Genomic DNA, 22,363 nt, shown 5'->3' on the forward strand with positions numbered 1-22,363 from the left:
GGGCCCGTGTGGGGTCCCTGTGGGGTCCGTGTGGGGCCCGTGTGGGGTCCGTGTGGGGTCCCTGTGGGGTCCCTGTGGGGCCCGTGTGGGGTCCGTGTGGGGTCCCTGTGGGGCCCGTGTGAGGTCCGTGTGGGGTCCCTGTGGGGCCCGTGTGGGGTCCGTGTGGGGTCCCTGTGGGGCCCGTGTGGGGTCCGTGTGGGGCCCGTGTGGGGCCCGTGTGGGGTCCCTGTGGGGCGCGTGTGGGGCCCGTGTGGAGTCCCTGTGGGGCCCGTGTGGGGTCCGTGTGGGGCCCGTGTGGAGTCCCTGTGGGGCCCGTGTGGGGCCCGTGTGGGGTCCGTGTGGGGCCCGTGTGGAGTCCCTGTGGGGCCCGTGTGGAGTCCCTGTGGGGCCCGTGTGGGGTCCGTGTGGGGCCCGTGTGGGGTCCCTGTGGGGCCCGTGTGGGGTCCGTGTGGGGCCCGTGTGGGGTCCGTGTGGGGCGCGTGTGGGGTCCCTGTGGGGTCCCTGTGGGGCCAGCATGCTGCAGCATCCCCTCTGCCCCAAGAGCCTGTTGTATACACTTGCTTTCTCTCTGTGTTTTCTTCTGGATATTTTCTCTTTCTCATCTTCCAGGTTACTCATTCTCCCTGGCCATATCTAACCTGTGTTTTTAAGTGTATTTTTTCAGTTCTAGAATTTCCATTTGGTTCTTTTAGTACCCCACTCTCTGTCACATTCTCGATCTTGTGCGACTGCTGTAGGCATGTGTAAGTGCCTCCTGAGTCTGTCAGTGACCCTCTTGTTTGCCTGTCCAGCTGTCTGCTCCTTGCCAAGACTACAGGTAGTGTTATTACCAGGACCTTTTATAGCATCTTAATATCTGGCAGGGTGTCCTTCTTTGATCTTGTTTCTCCAAAATGAGTTATATTAGTACTTTTTTTACTTTTCCATATGGACTTTAGAAACCCTTGGGTTCTCTATGACTTCACTCGGGCCGCCATAACAAAGTACCATGGATGGGGTGGCTGAAACACCAGAAATTCATTTCTCGCGGTTCTGGAGGCTGGAAGTCTGAGACAGGGTGTGGGCAGGGCCGGTTCCTTCTGAGGCCTCTCCCCTTGGCTCACAGAAGGCCACCTTCTCCCTGTGTCCTCACATGGCTGTCCCTGTGCATGTGTGTGTCCTGATCTCCTCTTTTTATTTTAAAGATTTTATTTACTTATTTGACAGAGAGACACAGCGAGGGAGAGCACACAAGCAGGGGGAGTGGCAGAGGGAGAAGCAGACTCCCCGCGGAGCACGGAGCCCGACGCGGGGCTCGATCCCAGGACCCTGGATCATGACCTGAGCCGAAGGCAGACGCTTGACGACTGAGCCACCCAGGCGCCCCCCTGATCTCCTCCTCTTATAAGGACACCAGTCAGATTAGATCAGGGCCTGCCCTACTAACCTCATTTTACCTTAATTACCTCTGTAAAGACACCGTCTCCAAATACAGTCACATTCTGAGGTTCTAGGGGTCAGGCCTCCAACACAGGAATTTGGGAGCCAGGATTGTGTGTGGAGTTCTGAGTTCTCAGCAGTTCTGAGCCTCTGGGGACCTAGAGGGTCTGATGGAAGCTAAGAGAAGTCCCGTCACATCAGGTCACAGTTGAGGAGGTCACGGAGTCATCAAGAGAGCCTGGTGTCCCCAGGCGGAGAGGCTGGGTGGGGTACCCACAAAGGTGGACAGCAACATTGCACCATTTCAAGAAGTCCCAGAGTCACATCCAGCAGGGACTGGGAAGGCCGACTGGCTGTGGCAGTGGGGTTCCAAGTGCCCTTGCTGTGGAGTGGCCACGGGAGGGCTCCCCAGAGGGATCGGAACAGTGGCACTGCAGGATGTTAGAACGTCACCCATTATCTCCTTTCCGGATACCCTGGGGCCCTGGATCAGCACCCTGTCCTCCCTGGGCCTCCCCGGTGAAAAGCACTAGACGCCAGGATCTAGAGCATTCCGCGGCCCGCGTCTGGGACACATCGCCTGGGGCAGGGATGGGGAACGGGAGAGGGTGGGAAAGGGGTGCAGTGTCTGAGGGAGGGGGAGGAGGAGGGGTGGAGTGAGGCTGGAGGCGGTGGGGCGCTGTGTGCAGCAGAAATGGGATGGGGTTGGGTGCCCACTGGGTGATGGAGACGAAGTAGGGTGGACGTGTGTGGAATCAGGAGATGGGGTGGGGGGCTGGCGCGGACGGGGTGCAGCGAGGATGAACGTGCTGGGAAGGGAGAGGGGCTGGGCGCTCCTCACAGACTGCCTCTTTCTCCTCCCTTCCCATCTCCCGGGGGATGAGCCTCCGCGTCTGCCCGCCCCCAATCCTAGGGCGGAGGCCTCGCGCAAAATCCAGACTCCGCGCTCGGGTGCAGGGTCTCCGCCACAGCCCGCTCCTTCCCGCTCTGCCAGGGCCCCTGAAGCGGCCACGCCAGCCCGCGGTTCCGAGAGAAGCCCGTGGCAGGTAAGGCCGGACGGCGGGATCCGGGCGCACCGGAAGGTCGGGGCGGGCAACCGCGGGGCTGGGGATGGAGGTGCCGCGAGAGGACCGGAGGGCCCCGGGAGGAGGGTCGAGCCGCCGCCCGGATTAGGCCCTGCGTCGCGTCCCGGTCCCCCGCCCCAGCTGCTCAGCTAAGCGGTCGGGAGTAGGGGGAGGGGGGGTGGAGCATGGCGCGGGGGTGGGGCGGGAGGGAACTGTGCCCTGGGTCTGGGCCTGCGGGGGCGGGGTCTGCACTGTGTCACCGCCGTGCGTCTCCGCGCCTCCCGCGAGGCCAGAATCCCCTGCTCGGGCTCTGCGCCCGATGCGCGCTGCTCCAAAGGGTCTGGAAGAGCCTGGCAGAGGTACACGCTTGGTCCTTTCTCCAGACGGTGATCTGGATCCTCGGGGGGCACTTAGTCCCCGAGACTGTCCTTCAAATACATCCCCCACCCCACTGTGGCCTCTGGTCCCGCCAAGCCTTGGAGACTTGGGTCGGTGGTCCCAGGGCAGCCCAGGATATGGGGCCCCCTCCTCCAGGCCTCAGCTCCCCGACCGCAGGGTGTTCACCACCCGCCATTCTTTGCTCCCACTTCAGCCCCAGGCACAGAATAACCGCCCACCCCCCCCCCCCCCAGGCCTCACCCCCCCGCCCCCCGGGTGTTCCCCCCCCCCCATTCTTTGCCCCCACCTCCCCCCCCCGCAAAAAAAACCCCCCCCCCCCCCCCCCCCGGAGGTGCTCAACTCTCTCACCCTTCAACTCACCCCTTACTCGTTACTGAACAAGACTCCCACCCTCTATCCAGGCCTGAATGCCCAATCCTCCCAGCCCACCCAGGCCCCGAGCCGGTAGTTCTCCAGATGCTGGGGGCCCCTGTACTGCCAAGTGCTGAGTCTCCTGTCCCCAAGCCCTGAGACCGCTGGTCCCCCAGCCCCTGTGTCCAGGCCCTGAGCCCCCTGGTCCCTGGGCCCCTGTCCCAGAGCCCATGAGCCCTTGTCCCCAGGCCCTGAGCCCCTGGCCCCGAGGCCTCTGGTCCCCTGATCCTCACAGAAGCTGAGGTCCTTTCCGCGTTTTACCGCAGGTTTGCTCCACAAAGATGAACTGGACGGCCGCGACTTGCTGGGCTCTGCTGCTAGCCGCCACCTTCCTCTGCGACAGCGGCGCGGCCAAGGGTGGCCGTGGAGGGGCTCGCGGCAGCGCCCGGGGAGGGCTGCGCGGGGGCGCGCGCGGGGCCCCGAGGGTGCGCGTGAGGCCGGCGCCTCGCTACGCTGGCTCCTCCCTGCGCGTGGCGGCGGCAGGGGCGGCGGCCGGGGCGGCCGCGGGCCTGGCGGCGGGCTCCACCTGGAGAAGGGCCCCGGGCCCCGGGGAGCGCGACCTGGAGGACGACGAGGACGCGGCACCGGGCGGCAACCGGACGAGCCAAGGCGTCTACAGCTACCGGGCGTGGACTTCGGGCGTGGAGCCCACCAGCAGCCCGTGCCTCTGCCTGCTACTGGGCGGCGCTCTGGGCGCCCTGGGGCTGCTGCGGCCCTAGGCCCGGCCGGGCTCGCGGCCAGATCCGGCCCCCGGCCGGCGCCCTCCCCGCGGGCCTCTCCGGCCCCCCCCCCGGAGACCGCCAGCCGCCGAGGGCCCTTTCCCACCGCTGCCCACCGCCTCCGACCCAGAGAGCCTGTTCTCCTCTCACCCACCCGGAGGCTGCGTCCTGTTCACCGCCCTGCCCAAGTCCCTCTCCAGCCTCCCCATCGCCCACCCGACCAGAGGACCAGGGCCCATCAGTTCCAGGATGCCCCACCTACCACATGGAGGTCAGGGTCCTCCCCAGCCAGAAAGGCAGGTGCCTGTGCTTCCACCCTGCCCAGCAGCCACCGTCTCTCCCGAGCTGCCCAGAGAGATGTGCCAAACCAGGATGTTCAAGCCATTCCGGCTGCCCTGACCCCATCCCGGACACTTGAGGAGTATGGACAGTGCTGACCGCCAGGCAAAGAGGCGGGCCCTGAGGACCCTGTGGCCCTCCCCACAGAAGCAGCCAGAATGGACCAAAGGACTAGTGGCTCTGGGGAGGAAGAGAGGTTTCTCTCACGGGTTGTGGTGTGCCTACCACCTGTACAGAAGAGGCAGTCTGGGGACTTCGGGGCCCAGAGCACCCCTGCCACAGCAGCTGCCCCACAGCCTTGCCAGCCCACCCTCAGGCCCAGAGGCATGCCCCCTCCCTGGGCAACCTCAAGACTAGGGGCCCCCTGCGGCCACTCTGCTCCCACTTGAAACAAGTCACTCAGCTCTCCTTGGGACCTGTTTTGGGGGGAAAACCACATTGTTTAAGTTTCAAGAGCTTTTCATTTCCTTTGAGGTTTAGGTTCACATTCTGGAATCAGTGCTCGCTAGTCCTCAGGGATGGCTCGGCCACTCCCACTAAATAGCCCTCCCCAGGACAGCCCACTTTTGCTTCAAGCAGATCTGTAGTTGGCGCCTCTCCCCCTGCCGCCGGAAGGAGAGGGCAAGGTGTGAATGGTGTGAATGCACAGGCCAGATCTCAAGTCAGAACCAGCAAACAACACGGCCACAAGGCAGGTCCTTGGAGGCGGGCAGCAGCGGCCAGGTGCCAGCCCAGCACCCGACAGACAGACAGATGTGAGAGTATCGGGCTCAGCAAAAGAAGCCGGGAAGCTGAGCCCCCTCCAACACCTCTCTGAGCATCTGAGGCTGTTCTGGGGACAGGACAGACCCCCCAAGAGGCCTCTAAGGAAATGCCAGGCGGGCCTTGCAAGGGTTTGCCTCTGGCACCCAAACACCCTCTGCAGAAAGCCAGCCCTTTCAAGCCTCGGGCCTGGGTCACAGTCCATGAGCTCAGCCCTGGGGGCCTTGGCTCTTTACCACATCCTCCACCCCATATCCCACAGCAGGACAATGTCCCAGGCCTGGATCCTCTGGATCTCCCCCTCCTTCGGTGCTCACTGAAAGCCTCACCTGCTGCTGGGTTGCCTTCCAGAATATGCCCTCACCCCCACCCCCACCCCCAGACCATGGGGCCTTTGGACTCAGCTGATGGACACCAGCACCTCCCAGGGGGCAGCGGGGGTAGGACCTGCAACCTCTGCTCTCCCACAGCTGACACCCAGATCTGGTTAGGGTGAGGGTCTCCAAGCTACCAGCAGAACCCTGGACCAAGCATTTCTCTCCAAAGACCAGGACACAGAGCTGCAGAACACAGCTCCCTGCAGCCACCTGTACCCACAGCGCCGGCAGACTCGGGGTACAGCCCAGTGCCCCTCCCTCCATTCCAGACCAAAGACCAGCAGGCTGTGGCCTCGTGGGCAGTGTGACCATTCTGCCACTGCACCTGCAGGCAGGAGAGTCTGCACAGGGACTCGGTTCTACCTGAGGGGCCAGGGGCGTGGGCCAGCTTCTCCGGCACCCTCACAGGCCACATGGCGCCACATGGTGGATGTGGAGAAACGGCATTCTCAAGTCAAGAGCTTATTTCACACACCAACCTGATTCCGGGAGCGTGTCTGGCCTTGGCACCAGCACACGCTTGAGTTCTTCCCACTCTACTGGTCAGGGTTCCAGCAGGAAGCAGATGGCGCCCAGGGCGGGTAATCTCAGGAGAGGTCAGTGTGTGTGCTCCAGGTGTGGGCACCTTCAGGAGGAGAGGTGCCCTGCAGAGACTCAGGTGTTTCCAGGAAGGCCAGGCCCCCACTGGACACGGAAGAGGCAAAGCAGCTGACCAGGTCCACCCCCACCCCCTTTCCTTCCCCTGCCCTTTGCTGGAATGCAGGCTGCTAGGTCAAGTTCCCTGGGGAAGAGTCCCACTGTCCTGTTAGCTAGAAGGTGCTTGGAGGCAGTGAGAGGCTCTGGAGTCCCCACTGACCCTACCAGTGACCCTCCCAGCCCACACGCAGCTGGGGACAGACAATCCTTGGGTGCTGCCAGAGCTGTCTGGACCCTCCTGTCCACTGTGTGTGCACATTTTAGTCGTGTCGTGAAATAAACACTCTGCTGGCAAAAGAACTGTCTTTATTGCAGGACCCAGGACACTACCAAGGACCTAACACAAGAACCCTTGCTAAGTGGCTCATATCACAGTTTTTCTTGCTGAGAGGGGCCTTAACACGTGGGCCCAAGGTGCTACTGGCGCACAGCAGATGAGCCATCAGCAGAGACAGGCCTTTTAAAATGTTTAAATTACAGATTGTACTCTCACCTCCTAAGAAAACATCAGCTTCTCCTTAAGAGACACTCAGCATGTGTGAGGCACACAGGGACAGCTCAGAGGTGTCAGCAGCCCCGATGTCCAGACTCCGGGCACCATGCCCTGTAACCAGCATCTGGCCAGGCTGTGGAGGGGCCATAGGTACAGGCTCCTTCCTAGAGATGAGACCTGAGTACTGTACAGTGACCAGCATGGAGATTCTGGGAAAGGGAGTCCCAGGGTCAAATTCTTGGCTGTGAGGGCCTGGGATGTCCCAATCTCTGGTGCCAAGGGCCAGGCAGGAGTGAGGCCCCTGCCAGCTGGACTGGTTCAGGGGTCTGCCAAGGGGGGTCTCTGCAGGACATCCCTGTCCAGCATCACTGGGCCGAGCAGCCCGCTGCGGAAGGTGCGGAGGAAGTCTCGGGCTGCCGCGGGGTAGTTGGGCTGGATGACGTTCACATCCCCTGGGGGAGACAAGATGGTCTGGGGAGGAAGGCACCTCTGTGCAGGGCAGACCCAGAATTCCGACGCACCCCTCCCTGCCCGTCCTCAGGGACTGATGGTGGGTACCTGTGGAGCTTGGGCACCAAGAAAAACCACAGAGTCTGGGCAGTGGCGCCTGACCTCAGGAGGCTTAAGAGGGGTGGGACACAGGGTGTACCCAGCACGAGGCAGGGCCGCCCTGAGCCCCCTCCTCTGCAACACCTCCATTTCCAGAAAAGCCACATGTGCCCACAATGTCCTCCCTGGCCAATTGCAGCCCGCTCCACTGGCTGGTTCTCCAAGCCCAGCCCAGGGCTGAGGCCTCCACGTCTCACCTGTGCCTGTGAGCACCTTCACCTTCTGCGTCTTCCCCAGCCTCACAGCCACCTGCTTCAGCACACTGGCTATGTCATCACAGGCTCCGTCCAGACCGTAGTGCTGCACGTACCTAAACACAGACCAATGGTCAGGGAGTGGGGGCCATGGCCAGGACGTGCGGGGTCACGCCCGGCTCCACCAAGGACCCCACTAGAGCCTGTCGCTGCATCATCCACCCCATTCCTGAGCAGGCCCGAGGCCTGGAGCCCTCAGTCAGCACGGCAAGCCACTGGAGACACTCAGGGCCTCCAGGCAGCCGCACGAGGTCAGGGGCGCCAGGATCACCAGCACTCTCTCCAATGAAGAAGGAACAAGGTGTGCTTGGCATTTTGGCAGCCCTCGGACCAGCACACTGAGCACCCACCACTGCTGAGAACTGCCCGGTGGCTCCCGTGAACTCCCTGTCCCACAGGACTCCGGCTCTGGGCCTGATGAGAAAGGCCAGCACCAGGCCGGGCACATCTGACCGTGAAGGGCTGAAGGAGACAAACCTCATCCACAGACAAGCACCTCCCTGAACCCCGGGAGCCGGGAAACTCCACCCTGGACCGCCTGATGGCAGAGGAAACAGTGGATTTGCCTCACGGTCCACAATGGAGGGCAGGGCTCAGCCATGAGGAAGGTAAGACATGGACTCAGCCCCCACGTGGGCATCGAAGTGCCCATCTCAGAGGGCGTCTGAACGCTGCGAATGCAGGCCCTAGGTCAAACTTCTGAGGGCGGCAGCCCCACGAGCCCTTCTGTCCTGGTGACCTTGAGAGCTGTCCCCAGGAGAGCACTCCCACCAGCACACAGCCGAGAGCTGCCACCTGCAGGGACTCTAGAAATTCTCTAGAAACATTCTCTAGAAATGCTGCAGGACCACAGATGCCCAGACTCCCACACAACTGAAGCAAAAAAATAAATTTGAAATTTTACTTCCATGTAAAACAGAGTAACAGGAACTGAATTTACCTCCCCTGAAACAACCAAAAACACACAAAAGAACTGTGTCCAAGGCACCAGACATCAAGCTATGAAGAATGTAAACAGGGACCCACCACTGCCCCGCACGGCACCTCATGACCCCACAGAGCCCAGAGGGTTGCTGGAGCAGAGACACCACCAGCTGAACCAGACGCCAGAGCTGCCCAGAGAGAGAATTCTAGAAATCGACCAACCTCTATATTTAGCAGAGGAGGGCTCAGCACATGTGCGAAAGGAAATTCTCCAAAGCCAGAGGCCAGGAGAAACCCTGAGCAGGGCAGAGGGACCGTGCCCAGCGCTCACACAGAGCCAAGGGCAGGTGGATGGTACACAGGGCAGGGGAGGGCCCCGCCCCACGTGGGGCAACGACTCCAGACCCACAGGTCCGGAAGGAACTGTTTCCAGACAATCATCCCAAGCAAAGCTCAAGGATTTGTGCAGGAACCTAAAGATGCCCATCATCCAAAGAGACAAAATTCAAAATGCCTAGCAGCCAAGCAAACATTATCAAGCATGGACAGTGGGGAAACAGACTCATCATGAGAGAAAATCAGTTAGTAAAACCACCCCAGATGTTAGGGTTATAGCAGAGATGTTAGATCAGTTATTGTAACCACAGTCCACATGGTTACGAACTGAAGCAGAAACACAGAAGATATGACACACGCTGTGAGACACACACTGGTGGGTGTGAGCAGCAGGTCAGACACGCGGGGGTGTAGGCGCGTGGCCGACACGTGGGCAACAAGTCCTGAGGACGGGAGAAGGCAGAACCTGAAAACACAGGAAGAAATCATGTCGACAAAGATACAAATGTAGGGATCTGAAGGGGTACGTGCACCCCAATGTTTATAGCAGCAATGTCCACAATAGCCAAACTGTGGAAAGAGCCAAGATGTACATCGACAGATGAATGGATAAAGAAGAGGTGGTATATATACACAATGGAATATTATGCAGCCATCAAAAGGAATGAGATCTTGCCATTTGCAATGACGTGGATGGAACTGGAGGGTGTTATGCTGAGTGAAATAAGTCAATCAGAGAAAGACATGTATCATATGACCTCACTGATATGAGGAATTCTTAATCTCAGGAAACAAACTGAGGGTTGCTGGAGTGGTCGGGGGTGGGAGGGATGGGGTGGCTGGGTGATGGACATTGGGGAGGGTATGTGCTACGGTGAGCGCTGTGAATTGTGCAAGACTGTTGAATCACAGATCTGTACTTCTGAAACAAATAATGCAATATATGTTAAGAAAAAAAAAAGAAGAAGATAGCAGAAGGGGAAGAATGAAGGGGAGTAAGTCAGAGGGGGAGATGAACCATGAGAGACGATGGACTCTGAAAAACAAACTGAGGGTTCTAGAGGGGAGGGGGGTGGGGGGATGGGTTAGCCTGGTGATGGGTATTAAAGAGGGCACGTTCTGCGTGGAGCACTGGGTGTTATGCACAAACAATGAATCATGGAACACTACATCAAAAGCTAATGATGTAATGTATGGTGACTAACATAACATAATAAAATAAAATTAATTAAAAAAAAAGAAATCATGGTTGAAAATCTGATAAAGGCTACAAACCCACAGATCTAAGAACTCAACAAACTATAAGCTCAAGAAACATGAAGAAAGCCATACAGGGCCCATTGTCATAAATTGCTCAAAAGAACGACGAGAAAATCTTAAAAGCAGCTGGAGGAACAAAGGCAAACATGACCGATTACCCATCAGAAACAACAGGGGTGAGAACAGGATGGGACAACCTCTTTCCAGTCCTGAAAACAGCTGTCCATCTACCCTTTCACGCAAAGCACAAATATCCTTCCAAAACAAATGTGAAATAAAGACATCTTTGAACAACCAAAATCTGAAAGAATTCATCAGCAGCAGACCTGCGCTGCAAGAGGCATGACGAGAAATCCTCAGATGGGGGACACCACATGGAACCTGGCCCTAGGAGCAGCAGCCACGAACAGAGCCCATGAACCATCAAGCAATGGGTAAACAGCTAAGGTTTATTTCTTACACTTAAAGTCTCTGTATAAACAGAACAGTATAGCTCAGGTTTACAAAACACGTCAAAATAAGACACAGAACAACAGAAGCCCAAAGACCCAGAGCAGAAGGGAGATGCGCCATCGTAAGGAGCTTGCGCTGCAGACATGTTACGATGTCACCCAAAGCCGCTCCTCAAACACCAAGGCAGCCTCCTCCAGAAGTTACAGGGGACAGGCTGACAGAGCGGACAGAGGGATATCATAAGAATATCCAATTCATCCAAAAAAGGCCAAAGAGAGAGACAGAGGGACCGAGGGAGGTAGACAGGCAGGCAGATGCAGAGAAAGAGGAAAGAGAACGGGGGACGGAACAAACAGCAAGTCATCAAATTTGGGCTTTTTTTAGGATTTTATTTATTTATTTGAGAGAGAGCATGATCGAGAGACCACAAGTGTGAGAGAGGGAACACAAGCAGGAGGAACAGCAGAGGCAGAGGGAGAAGCAGGCTTCCCGCCGAGCAGGGAGCCCGATGCGGGGCTCAAGCCCAGACCCTGGGACCACGACCTGAGCCAAAGGCAGACGCTTAACCAGCTGAGCCACCCAGGCGCCCACAAGACGACAAATTTACCCAAATATCAATAATCACATTACCTGTAAACAGTGCAAAGACCTAAAATAAAAGACAGAAATGGTCAGATTGGATGAGAAACAAGACCTCACTGTCTGTATGCAGCCTGTAAGAAACACGTTAATACAAAGACACAAATAAGCTCAAAGCGAAAGGATAAAAAAAGATTTACTGTGTTAACACTAATCAAAAGCTGGAGCTGTTGTATAACTACCCGACGAGGCAGATGTCAGGGCAGAGAGCACTGTGAAGACCCAGGCGGTCCTGCTGGGTGACAGGGCATCAAATCAGGACACTAGGGCCCGCAGACTGTCCCCTGCACCTCACAACACAGCTCTGGAATACATGAAGCAGACACACAGAACCGCAAGGACAGACAGACAATACCTGATAAACAGAAGGAAAGCCAGCAAAGTAGAAAAAACGAAATAATAAAGATTGAACAGTAATCAATGAACTAAAAGACAAACAACAGAGAAAGTCAATGAAACCGAAAGCTGGTTCTTGGTGGAAATCAGTAAAACTGAACGTCTGGTGGGACTGAGGTCCTCAACGCGACACGGGACATCCGGGAAACACCCCAGCGAGAACAAACAGGTGCGTCGATCTATACCACAGAACACCGCGCAGCGGCCACCAGGAAGGAGCAACACAGGCCACAACACGTCACGACACGGGTCACGACACGCGTCACAACACGGAGGAATCTGAGAGCAATCACGTCGAGCGCAAGGAACCCAACAAAAGAGAGCGCACGCCGTGGGACTCCATTCCTAGGACGTTCGAGGACGGGACACAAGGCAGATGGCCACCAGGGTGTGGCTTGCGGGCTGGGGGACCATCTGTAAAGTGGGAGAAGGAAGGGGTAGAGAGGAGTAATCCCCGAAGAGCACAAGAAATTCGGGGGTTTTCTTGACTGTATAAGAGCCAAACATTTCAAACTGTGCACTGCACATATAATGTACAGAATTTGTCCCGTAACACCTTAATGCTGCTATTTTCCTACATGACGTTTGTCTCGGATGAGAGAGAGGACAGCCCTCCCGCCCCCCACCCTGCACTCACCCAAAGAGCTGGTGCCTGTTGAGAGTGTAGAGAAGGTAGTCGGCCAGGGTCTCCTCCCCCACCAGGTGGTCCAGCACGGTTCCTGGAACCAGGAGGCCAGGGTGAGCAGTGGAGACCAGCTCCCGGCTCACCAGAGGTGCTGCTGCTCCTGACCACTCTGCCTTGGCTGTAAGCTGGGAGAAGGCAGGCGCACTCCAGGCTGTGGGGGTCCACGGGGTCAGAGCAGTGGCCCATGTCACTGGGAACGAGGGCTGACAGGCTGCCTGCCATGCACGCTCAGCACGCTCTGAAGTGTCTGCCACAGCCGGGCCGAGAAAAGCAGGCACAACCCGCCAGGCCCGGCAGCAGGAGGGGGCACTAAGCGGGGACTCCAACTCACCGCACAGGGCCAGCTTCAGGCCCATCTCCACACTTTCGATCCGAGGGGCCAGCACCCCGGGAGTGTCCAGCAGGAACATCAGTGGCCGCTCACACACCTGTGGACAGAGAGGGCGGTCGGGCCATCCGCTCCCTCCAGGCGTTCTGCTGGGCGGCCCCTACAGCCAGGCTGCTAGGTTCCTAAGGCTCCGAGAAGGCCCCAGGGCCCTGTCCTGATGGGTTCATCCTTTTCAGGAAGCTCTCAGCTTCCCCGCAGCATCGGTTCCCATTGAGTTTGGAGAATAAATCAGAGCAACAGGTTCTCCTCCCAGAGCGAAAAGGGCATGTGTGGATGGGCTGAGCTGAGCCTGGGAGAACGGGCCACTGTGTGACCTTGGGCAGGTGCCTCGGTTCCCTCATCCATAAAACAGGGGTGAGAGCACGCCCTCCCGGAGGTCTGATGTAAGGGCGCTGCAGTGCCCGGCACGTGGCAAGCGCTCCGTGGGAACAGAGTGGAGGAGAAGGCAGGCAGGCCACCCCACAGCCCTCAGGAAGCACCAGGCGTATGCGCGAAACTCCAGACCCAGCAGCCAAGGACCCTACCTGAATTCTGGACATCACAGCTCTGGTGATCCCAGGCTCACCGCCCACCCTGGTAGCTTTTCCTGCAGGATGAAAAGGGACTGTCGAATGCAGTCAACACACAAAGCCTGGCATACAAGCTACAGGATAAGAAATGAGACACGTGGAAACCATGAAGGCCCACATGAGCTTGTGTTCAGTTCAGCTCCAAACCAGCTCACAGCAGGGACTCTTTTACTAAAACTTGCCTCCCAGTGCCTGGAAAGGTGCTCCAAGACCTGCCAAGGGACCGGCAGGCAAGCGCCTGACCGTGAAGGTCCCCACAGAGCTCCTCCTTCAGCACCCCAGCTTCTGCCTCCAGGACTTGGCCCCATGCCCCCGACACTGACCCTGCACCCTGCGAGTCTGCTCCCACAGCACTGCCCGCAACAGGCCTGTGAGCTGAGTCCCTGTCCAAGGGGCCGAGTCAACACAAGAGTGAAGAGATACATGTGTCTGCCAGTGATGCATGGAAAAGCAAAGCGTGGTACAGAAACCCAACATGGTATTATTCAGCCTTGCAAAGAAGGCAATCTGGACGCAGCCACAGCATGAATGGACCCTGAGGACATCACGCTCAGTGAAACAAGTCCAACACGAAAGGACGGATACTGTGTGACTGCACTCATGTGAGGTCCAGACAGAAAGCAGATTAGTGGTGCCCAGCGCTGGTTCGTGTTTGTTTAAAGACCTCCAGATGGAGACAATGGAAAAGTCTAGAAATAGTCTGATGGATGCACAGCACTGAATATACTTAATGCCACAACTCTTTTTAAAGCCACAATTTTTTTTAAAGCCATAATTAAAGAAAAATAAATTTTAAAAAATAGATGATTTGGCAAGTCTGCAATGAGCACCAAGAACACCATCTGCAAAATAATGGCTAGGCTAGTTCAGTCTGGGGTCTGTGCACTGGAAGCGGGTTTGTTAACAGACCACACATCGCTGGTGTGGAAAACAAAGCCAACGTGGACCTGGTGCGAAACTTGAAAATATTTAATGGAACAAAGGGTAAAGCACAGCGAGTAAGAGTGGGCACGTCTGCGAGACTCCACGGCAGGGTGAGCACAATCAAGGAGGTGCCCAGGCAGCTCCCGGAGGACATTCCCGAGCCGGGGGGGGGGGGGGGGTGCAGTTTTCCAGCCTGGTTGTGGGGGGGGTGTGCCTCACCAAATGCCTCCCACCTGACATCAGGTCTCATCTATGCAGCGGGGCCCTGAGACGTCAAAGAGCAGAAAAGTCATCCACACGTTAAACATCACATTTCATGTTCAGGAGAGAAAACAAATTCAGTATAAAATGTGTAACGGAATGACTCTGTGTCACCATTTAACCTTACATCAGACAGTTAACTGGGTCCTGTCGGTGCAGAGACAACCCCGAGGGCCGTGAGGCTCTGGCTATGGAAGTTTTGTCTCGGGACCAGAGGAAGAGTGGCTGCTCACTGGGAGAGATGAAAGCCCCACAGCATCAAAGGCAGTACCTTTCCTGAGGTGCTGTCTCCTGAGCGCGTTGATGAGTGAGGACTTGCCCACATTGGGGATCCCGATCACCATGGCACAATACTCCAGGCTCTGCCCAGGCACAAGAGCAGGCGGTCAGGGGTCCACCCAGACCACCCAGAGCCCTGCCCACAGCCCTGCCCATGGCCTCATCTGGCCCATGCTAGGGCCCCACAAGCCCAGGTCTGTGTTCAGGGGAAGGAAGGTCACTGTGGAGGCCACCCCACCCTTCCTGCGGCGAGAACAAGAGCACACAGGGCAGCTCCACGGGCTGGGGCAGCAGCCCCCTCCCAGGTACCTATAGCAGCACAGAGAGAACCCAAGGAGTTCTGCAGCTCAGTCACAGCCCAGCATGGGGACTGCTTGACCGCTGCTTAGCCGCTGAGCCCAGGCTCCTCAGCGGGAGGGACCAGCCCACAGCCCGCACTGGGCCCCACAACCAACCTCTCCTCGATGATAGCGGTAACTGCTCTCAACCAGTCCTCTGACCATCGGGATGATCTGCAAAGGACAAACCACACAGAAACTGGCTTCTTCCTGGGCTTCTGGAGGCGCTGTACTCCCGGGTCCAGCATCGGGGAACCAGGACTGTCCACATCAGGATTTAGAATGTGCTGGGGCCCCAAGGGGGCGGTGATCTGTGCTATGTCCTGTCCCTCCACCAGCAGTGAGCAGGTCAGCCCCCCAGAGGGTGACAGCTCTGACTGCAGCCACCTCCCACCAAGTTGCATATCAGCCAGTGAAATAACCCTAACATACAACTGCAGAGAACGAGGCCCCAGATCTCCAGAATCGTCCTAGCTACGGCCCCGAGTGCACACGACAGCCTGGCACTGTCCTCCACAGTCACAAGCTGTCCGGAGCCCACCTGCTCTCGACCAGGATCCCCCGCAAACCTACGGATTGTCTCTGAAACTCTGCTTCTTGTAAGAGCATGAGATAATCTGTGGGATTTTTTAAATGTATTTAAGCAAAAGCATTAGAGTGCGAAACAGAGGGACACCTACCTGCTTGATATTCTCATCCCTCACACAGTTGGTGAAAACAACATTTTTTAGGCCTTCTCCTTCTAAGTGTTGTATAATTTTCTGAAAGAGAATATTTCCATTTTATATACTAAATGCAAGTATGGGTGGCATGATATGCTAAAATCCAAGAATCTGAGCTTAGAACCCCAACCCCACCCTCGCCACAGGGCCAGGCATGTTCCCTAGCTCAGAGCCACAGCAGCAGGGCCTGGGAAGAGCCAGGCTGCAGGGGGGCAGGTGGAGCAGGTGCTAAAGCACCACGGGCCTCAGGCAGAGGGCCTCGGGCAGAGCGCAGGAGCGCCCGGCCCCCCTGTGAGGACAGGAGGGAAGTGCCCTGGCCAGGGGCCCATGTACTCCGGGCTCCAGCGGTGATGAAGACTCAGCACAGACACCGCCTGCCTCTCAGGACTCAGGCCCCTTCATGTACAAGGAGCCGCTTCCAGCATCAAACAGTTCTGGTCTCCACTAGTGATTTCGTTACACCTGAGTATTCTGCCTAGCTCCCCTGTAAACTGAGGCTTGAACCCAATCCAATTACAAAATATATGTAATGTTTTAAAAGCCCAAAAGTAAACTAAGGCCAATATGAATTTACTGGTCTTAACACTAAACGAATGCAGTGTAGGAATCCTGTTTTTTTAAAACCATATTGTTTGATCAGCTACTGACCTAAAAATATGGTTGATGCCTAAATGAACAAAAAGTCATTCACTAATTTAGTTTTAGTTATGTATTTTAGTTATTTGTTAGATGATGCAGATTAAGACACAGGCCACAACAAAGACATATGTGTATAAATTCACAGCGGATGTTCCAACCCAGCACTCAGAGGTAGACATGAGGAGCCACTGCTGGGGGCTTCTCCACTCCTCTCCAGGACCTCTGCCACAGAAGCACCTGAGAACAGCTCCCAGCCGGGGGAGACACCACTGTGTCCCTATGGTAGGTCGCCTTACTGCCCAGCACTCTACAAAAATTAGCATTTAAGGGCAGAAGCAATCACTGATTAAGACTCAAATCTCAACCAGTAAAAGCAAAGCTTGTGATAAATTACTACACCTGCACATGCACTGAGACCCACGAGCACCTAGTTCCTGGACGACCTGAGCTGCCTGATCTGCACAGCAGGAGGACTCAAAATGACAAAAGGTGCCTGCACCTGGGTCAGGGCTCGCTTCTGCTTGGATTCTCAAAAGAACTCCGGTGGCTTCAGTGTTTATGTTTCCCTGGAAACTTGACACAGAGGCTTGTGGTTGGGGCTTAAGTAACTCAAACACCACAATCAACTAAGATTGAACGGGCTCCGTGTTCAGCACAGAGTCTGCTTCTCCCTCTTCCTCTGCCCCTCCCCACTTCCCCGAGCTCTCTCTCACTCTCTCTCTCTCTATCTAAAATAAATAAACTAGGGGCCCCTGGGTGGCTCCGTCAGTGAAGCATTTCCCTTCAAACAAACGGATCCCTGGCTCCTGGGATCCAGCCAAGGCATCAGGAGCCTGCTTCTCCCTCTGCCCCTCCTCCCCCAACCCCGCTTGTGATCTCTCTCTCAGATAAATAAATAAAATCTTAAAGGAAAGGGAAGGGAAGAAAAAAGAAGAAAAGAATATAAAGCTTTTTAAAAACAAGGAAGGAACCCTAAACTACATTCTGGAAACAAAGAGAAAACTGCACTACTAACAACCTGACGATGGCTGGGCCGCACATGCTCTGACACCCGCCCTTTGCGCAGCAAGAACAGAGGGGAGCGCTTGAAAACAGCATGTCCAGACCTTCGTGTTTCTCGAACTTCTCCGACACATGGGAAAACCCTGCACTGGGTCACTTGGTCACTCGCGTCCCCCGATCCTGCCTGCTTTGAAGAAGTTCCTTTGGGCCCCCCACCCTTCTAGTTTCCAAATACTGGGTGTGCAGGACTGGCCGGCCAGTGTGGGTGCCTGGGGTAGTAGATGCAGCCATCATGGGAGACCTCCAGGTCAGTACCTGTGGCCTGCGCCTGTGGCCACCGGCCTCACACAGCTACTGAAACACAACTCATTAAAATGAACTAAACTGTGAACATCAGTGCTGCAGCCAGAGCCCCATTTCAGTGTTCCCAGCCAAACGGGCCAGAGGCCACATGGTGGGGCACCCGGCTCCAGCCACACAGCCCGGCCATGTCGCATAAGAGAGGCACATCTTGGTCCTTTGGACCATAAATTAATCATTATAAATTAGAGGGAGGCATGTCATTTTGAGAAATCATATAGGAATACCTCTGCAAACAAAGGGCTGTTCGCCAAAGCAAGACTGCCTGGGTGAATCAACACCGTGTTTGTTTGCAATCCCAGACACGGGAACCCTAAGGCTGACGGCATCTGGGACGGGCACCTTCACCTGCTGCTCTTTCAGGTCCGCCAAGTCCATTTTGTTGAGGACCAGCATGTGAGGCTTAAGCCCAAGAGTTTCCTGAAACAGAGGATTGCGGCCTGAAAGTGGAATGTGGCAAAATTAAGGAAAAAACTCCCTCAGTGCTTTACCAGCCCATTAATTTATCTTGTCCATCTTGTCACACAGACTGACACCATCTTCAGAAGGAAATCTTTAGAAGAAACTGAGCAGAGGAGGAAACCCAGTCTCAGTGCAAGTACCTGCCAGCCAGCCCAGCCTCACGCTCCAAGAAGGATGAGACCAACCCCCCGTCCTGCCCTCCCGGCTGGGGAAAAAGACGCCTTGCCGCTGCCGCGTTCTCACTGCAGACACGCAGGGCAGTGGGTCTCACATGCCTTCCCCAACAGGAATGATGGTGGCGAAAACAAAACACAAAGCTCAGTGGAAGGTTTTGTAACTGGTTCTTTGTTTAGCTGCCAAGGTACATAACAAAATGAATGATCTGATCACTCTAAAACAGTGCATCCCGTAAAGTCCTAACCAGTCTATCTCAAACCACTGCCACCCTCTGGTTACCGCCAAAGGGATGAGGGTCCCCATGGAAACCATCCTTGAAGGTTCTGCCTCCTCTCGCCAGCACTGTCAGGCCCTTCCGCCCTGGGCCAGGGACCCTCGGGCAGTCAGGATAGGTCCCACCTCATGGGACCCTAACACAGGCAGGAAGAGAGGCCTATATATTTATCTTCTGAACACTCAGCTCCTACTGAGTCCAAGTGTGAAATTCCCGAGGCCTCCAGCACACCCTGGGTCTAGACACCAGTTAAGGGCTATGCCCGCACCCCACACAAAAGGACCTCCCATAAGCCTCCCTCTTCCCTCAAGGGTTAACCAACCCTGTGTAATTCAGAATATCAAAAGCCTCAGACTCTCTCCCAGGGCCCCTAACCCAGCCCAGGGTCCCTTGCCAGGTCCTGGAGAAAAAGGCAGAGGTCTAGAAACCAAAACACAGATGTCCACTCACTGTGCAGTAACAATTACTGGTTTATCATTTTTGATAATCAAACATATGACTGCCAGCAAACACTTCTGACCAGCATGGGATATCCTATAAATTGACATATTTAGCCTACAGTAAATAAATTTGACACTTTATTACAAAAGTTCCAGAGTCTATGAAATAGTGAAAATGGTCCCTCATCAGACACCCTTGAGCTGGTAACAACTCTCAAACCAACACCTTCATCACATAAAGAGAACCCAAACATAGCTCAAAAACAATAGAAACAAGGTCTGAAAGTATATTCATTAGTGAACAAGATCACCAGATCTTGCCAATTCACGCCTCAGGCACAGAGGAAAACCCTGTTGGCCGACACATTTCAATCAAGCTTGCGTAACCCCACCGAGAGAACCCACTGCTGGACTGGACTGGAAGGTCTGGGTGTGCCAGGCAGAGGTCAGAAACAAAGACGTTACCCTAGTACCAATGGGGAGCATCAAATAGCACAAGGCCTGGACCCCACACCACAGATGCTGATTAACTGGTCCGGAAAGGGGCCCAGACCAGGATTTTTTAAACCCTCCTGGAGAAACTCTAATGTGCAATGAGGGCTGAGAACCACTGCTTCAAGTGCCAATAACTGAGGTGAGGGTGCCACCCTCTGTGGCGGCAGACTAGACCAGAGCAGAGGCCAGACAGAGGAGGTGCGCGGAGACCAGGTAACAGCCAGGAATGCCTCCCGCTGCTTGAGCATTGCCCGATTCAGGAATAACGGCCTCCCCTTACCATTAGGATGCCACACCCAATTCCAACAGAGTCGGGAGCAAGGGAGCCCACAACACTAGGCAATTCTGTGACACCACCGGGATGTCCTATAACTTAACTCAATTCTAACACTATCTACATGGAGAAAGAGTCAGATCCCACAGGCTAAGGGCTCAGTCCCACAAGATACCCCCCGCAAGGTGCCAATCACAAGTCCAGGCCATCACCTGTGCTTCTGACCCACTAGTTATAGATGGGAGGTTTCCATGACCCCCTCCTTGGATTCAGTTAGTTTGTTAGAGTGGCTTCACAAAACTCAAAGAAGAAAATTTTACTTACTAGATTACTGGCTTATTAGAAAATGATATGACTCAGGAATAGCCAGATAGAAGAAACATGTAAGACAATGTATGTGGGATGGCGCACAGAGCCTCCATGCCCTAAATGTGCCACTCTCAGGGCGCCCAGGTGGCTCAGTCAATTAAGCATCCAACTCTTGATTTCAGCTCAGGTCGTGAGCTAAGGGTCGTGAGATCAAGCCCCCCATTGGGCCCACCGCTCAGAGCAAAGTCTGCTTGAGATTCTCTCTCCCTCTGCCCCTCCCTGTCCTGCATTTGCATGTGCACCACCTCCCCCCATTCTAAATAAATAAATGAATGAATAAATAAATAAATAAAATCTTTTTTAAAAAGAGTAAATGTGTCACTCTCCCTCCATATCCACATCTGACAACCCAGAAGTTCTCCAAACCCTGTCTTTTTAGGTCTTTATTGAGGCTTCATTATATAGGCCTCATTTATTAAATCACTGGCCATTGGCAATCAGTTAAACCTCCAGCCCCCCTCCCCTCCCAAAGGTCAGGGGTGGAACTGCAGGTTCCAATCTCCTATAGCAGGACTGTTTCACCTGGCAACCAGCAGTCAAACCCAGGTGCCTTAGCAGGTTTCCAAAAGTCACCTCATCAACAGACACCTTTATCACTCTCATCACTTAGGAAATACCCAGGGTTTTGGGAGCTCTATGCCAGAAACAGGGACAAAGACCAAATATACATATATTTCTTATTATAAATCACAGTATCACAACCACTAAAGGATATCCGGGCATCATGGACCTCGATGATACAGTCCACCAACTTTAGGCTGCTCTGCATCTTCTTCAGCCCTGGAAAACAGAAGGATGCCTAATGGGTCTATGGCTTTTCAGGGTAGGTTTAAACTGTCACGAATGACACACCACCACAAACAACCTAAACAAGAATACATCTGAGTGAAGCGTCCTAAGTCACCATAACTGATGGCCGCTTGCTGAGTGCCTCTTTCAAGTTCGACAGTGGTGTCTCCGGAAAGAGAAGAGGCCCTGCCTGAGGTGCAGCAGCATGTCTGGGTCCCATCCCCTCGGAGGGCTCTACGTGGAGTGTTTAACCTCTACAGGTGTTGGTCTCAGCTACGGGCCAGGCAACTCGGACCACCCGACTCACTGTGTAGCCACTTCGGCCACTCACCCTTCACCAGGAGCCACACGCACAACCCAGTTACAAGGCTCCTCCGGAACGGTGCGCCGCTCAGCGCCCCTCACGCGGCCACACCGGGGCATTGGGAGCATCCCGCAGCTTCTCGCATCTGCCACCTCCCGTGCCCACGCGGCCGCGGCACCAGCCCTCGGGGCACAGACGCGCGGCACTCGGTCACCGTGCACCCGGCGCGCCAGGGCGCGCGAGGGGAGCCGGCGCCGGAGCGGCCATCTCCCAGAGGTCTTCCCCAACGAGCTGTCAGGGACAGTAAGGATCTCCTCGGGGCGCTGGCAGCAGACAGCAATGCCTCTGTTTTAGACCTGCCGCAATGACGGCACAGCCTGGACGGTTCTTCCCTCCGTTTCGTTTAGCCCTCAACATACTATTCGGGAAAGTATCTCTTTGCAGAAACAGATGTGGAAACGGAGGCTTCGGGAAATGAAGTGGCGGAGGGGACCTGCCGGGTCTCAGGACCACCCCAGGGCACCTCTGCCGCCCGCCGCGGCCGCCCGCCCCACGCGCGGTCAACCTGGCGAGCGAGCGGGTGCTGGGGACGCCGGCGGGTTCGGGGCGGCGCCGGGAGGGGGCCCCGGGGACGCCGCGGGGGTGGCGGACTCCGGGGGGCGCACACACGGGCACAGAGAGACGGCCGCAGCCGGCGGGCGGACCCCGGCCGCTCCCGCCCCCACCTCACCCTTGGCCATGTGCCCCGGGAACCAGCGCGCCACGTCGCGACCGCCCAGGGGGAAGCTCTCTCGCCAGGCGGCCCCGGCGGCGCCGCAGAGCGCGCGCGAGGCCAGCCCCATGGCGCCGTGTCGCCGAGCGCAGCGCGGCGCAGGGGGACCGCTCCCGCAGCGGACCTCTCCGCGGGGCCCACGACCGCCGCTGCAGTTCCGGCGCTTGAGAAGTCCGGGCGACTCGCGCATGCGCACTACGCTGCCTTCGGCGAAGCGCTGAGCCTGGGGGCGGGGCCGGGGCGGGGCCGGGGCGGGGCCGGGGCCGAGGCCGGGGCGGGGCGGGGCGGGG

General features: G+C 56.4%; 2 protein-coding genes across 6 annotated transcripts; one reads left to right on the top strand and one right to left on the bottom strand.

Moving 5' to 3' along the window:
- Window positions 1-2,336: 2,336 nt before the first annotated feature.
- SPRN (shadow of prion protein) lies at window positions 2,337-4,269 on the top strand. The gene is made up of 2 exons (XM_025880017.2): window positions 2,337-2,465; window positions 3,560-4,269. Exon 2 carries the CDS (start codon window positions 3,575-3,577, stop codon window positions 4,010-4,012), a length of 438 nt encoding a protein of 145 aa, XP_025735802.1. The 5' UTR covers window positions 2,337-2,465; window positions 3,560-3,574; the 3' UTR covers window positions 4,013-4,269.
- Window positions 4,270-6,479: 2,210 nt separating this feature from the next.
- MTG1 (mitochondrial ribosome associated GTPase 1) lies at window positions 6,480-22,186 on the bottom strand. 5 transcript variants are annotated; one of them, XM_073884682.1, is made up of 11 exons: window positions 22,032-22,186; window positions 20,911-20,988; window positions 18,060-18,157; window positions 15,675-15,755; window positions 15,112-15,168; window positions 14,649-14,739; window positions 13,148-13,209; window positions 12,567-12,663; window positions 12,188-12,269; window positions 7,486-7,598; window positions 6,480-7,131 (listed from the first exon to the last, which is right to left on the bottom strand). In XM_073884682.1, the coding sequence occupies exons 1-11, from the start codon at window positions 22,141-22,143 to the stop codon at window positions 6,998-7,000; spliced, it is 1,005 nt and encodes a 334-aa protein (XP_073740783.1). In that variant the 5' UTR covers window positions 22,144-22,186; the 3' UTR covers window positions 6,480-6,997. The 5 variants fall into 5 exon arrangements, with proteins under 5 accessions (XP_073740783.1, XP_073740782.1, XP_073740785.1 ...); XM_073884681.1 differs by having other exon boundaries at window positions 18,060-18,168; window positions 20,922-20,988; window positions 22,032-22,185; XM_073884684.1 differs by having other exon boundaries at window positions 18,066-18,157; window positions 22,032-22,185.
- Window positions 22,187-22,363: the final 177 nt, after the last annotated feature.

The sequence above is a fragment of the Callorhinus ursinus genome, unplaced genomic scaffold (genome assembly GCF_003265705.2).
Source record: "Callorhinus ursinus isolate GAN/ISIS: 27379988/994484 unplaced genomic scaffold, GSC_fseal_2.0 scaffold58, whole genome shotgun sequence".
NCBI lineage: Eukaryota > Metazoa > Chordata > Mammalia > Carnivora > Otariidae > Callorhinus > Callorhinus ursinus.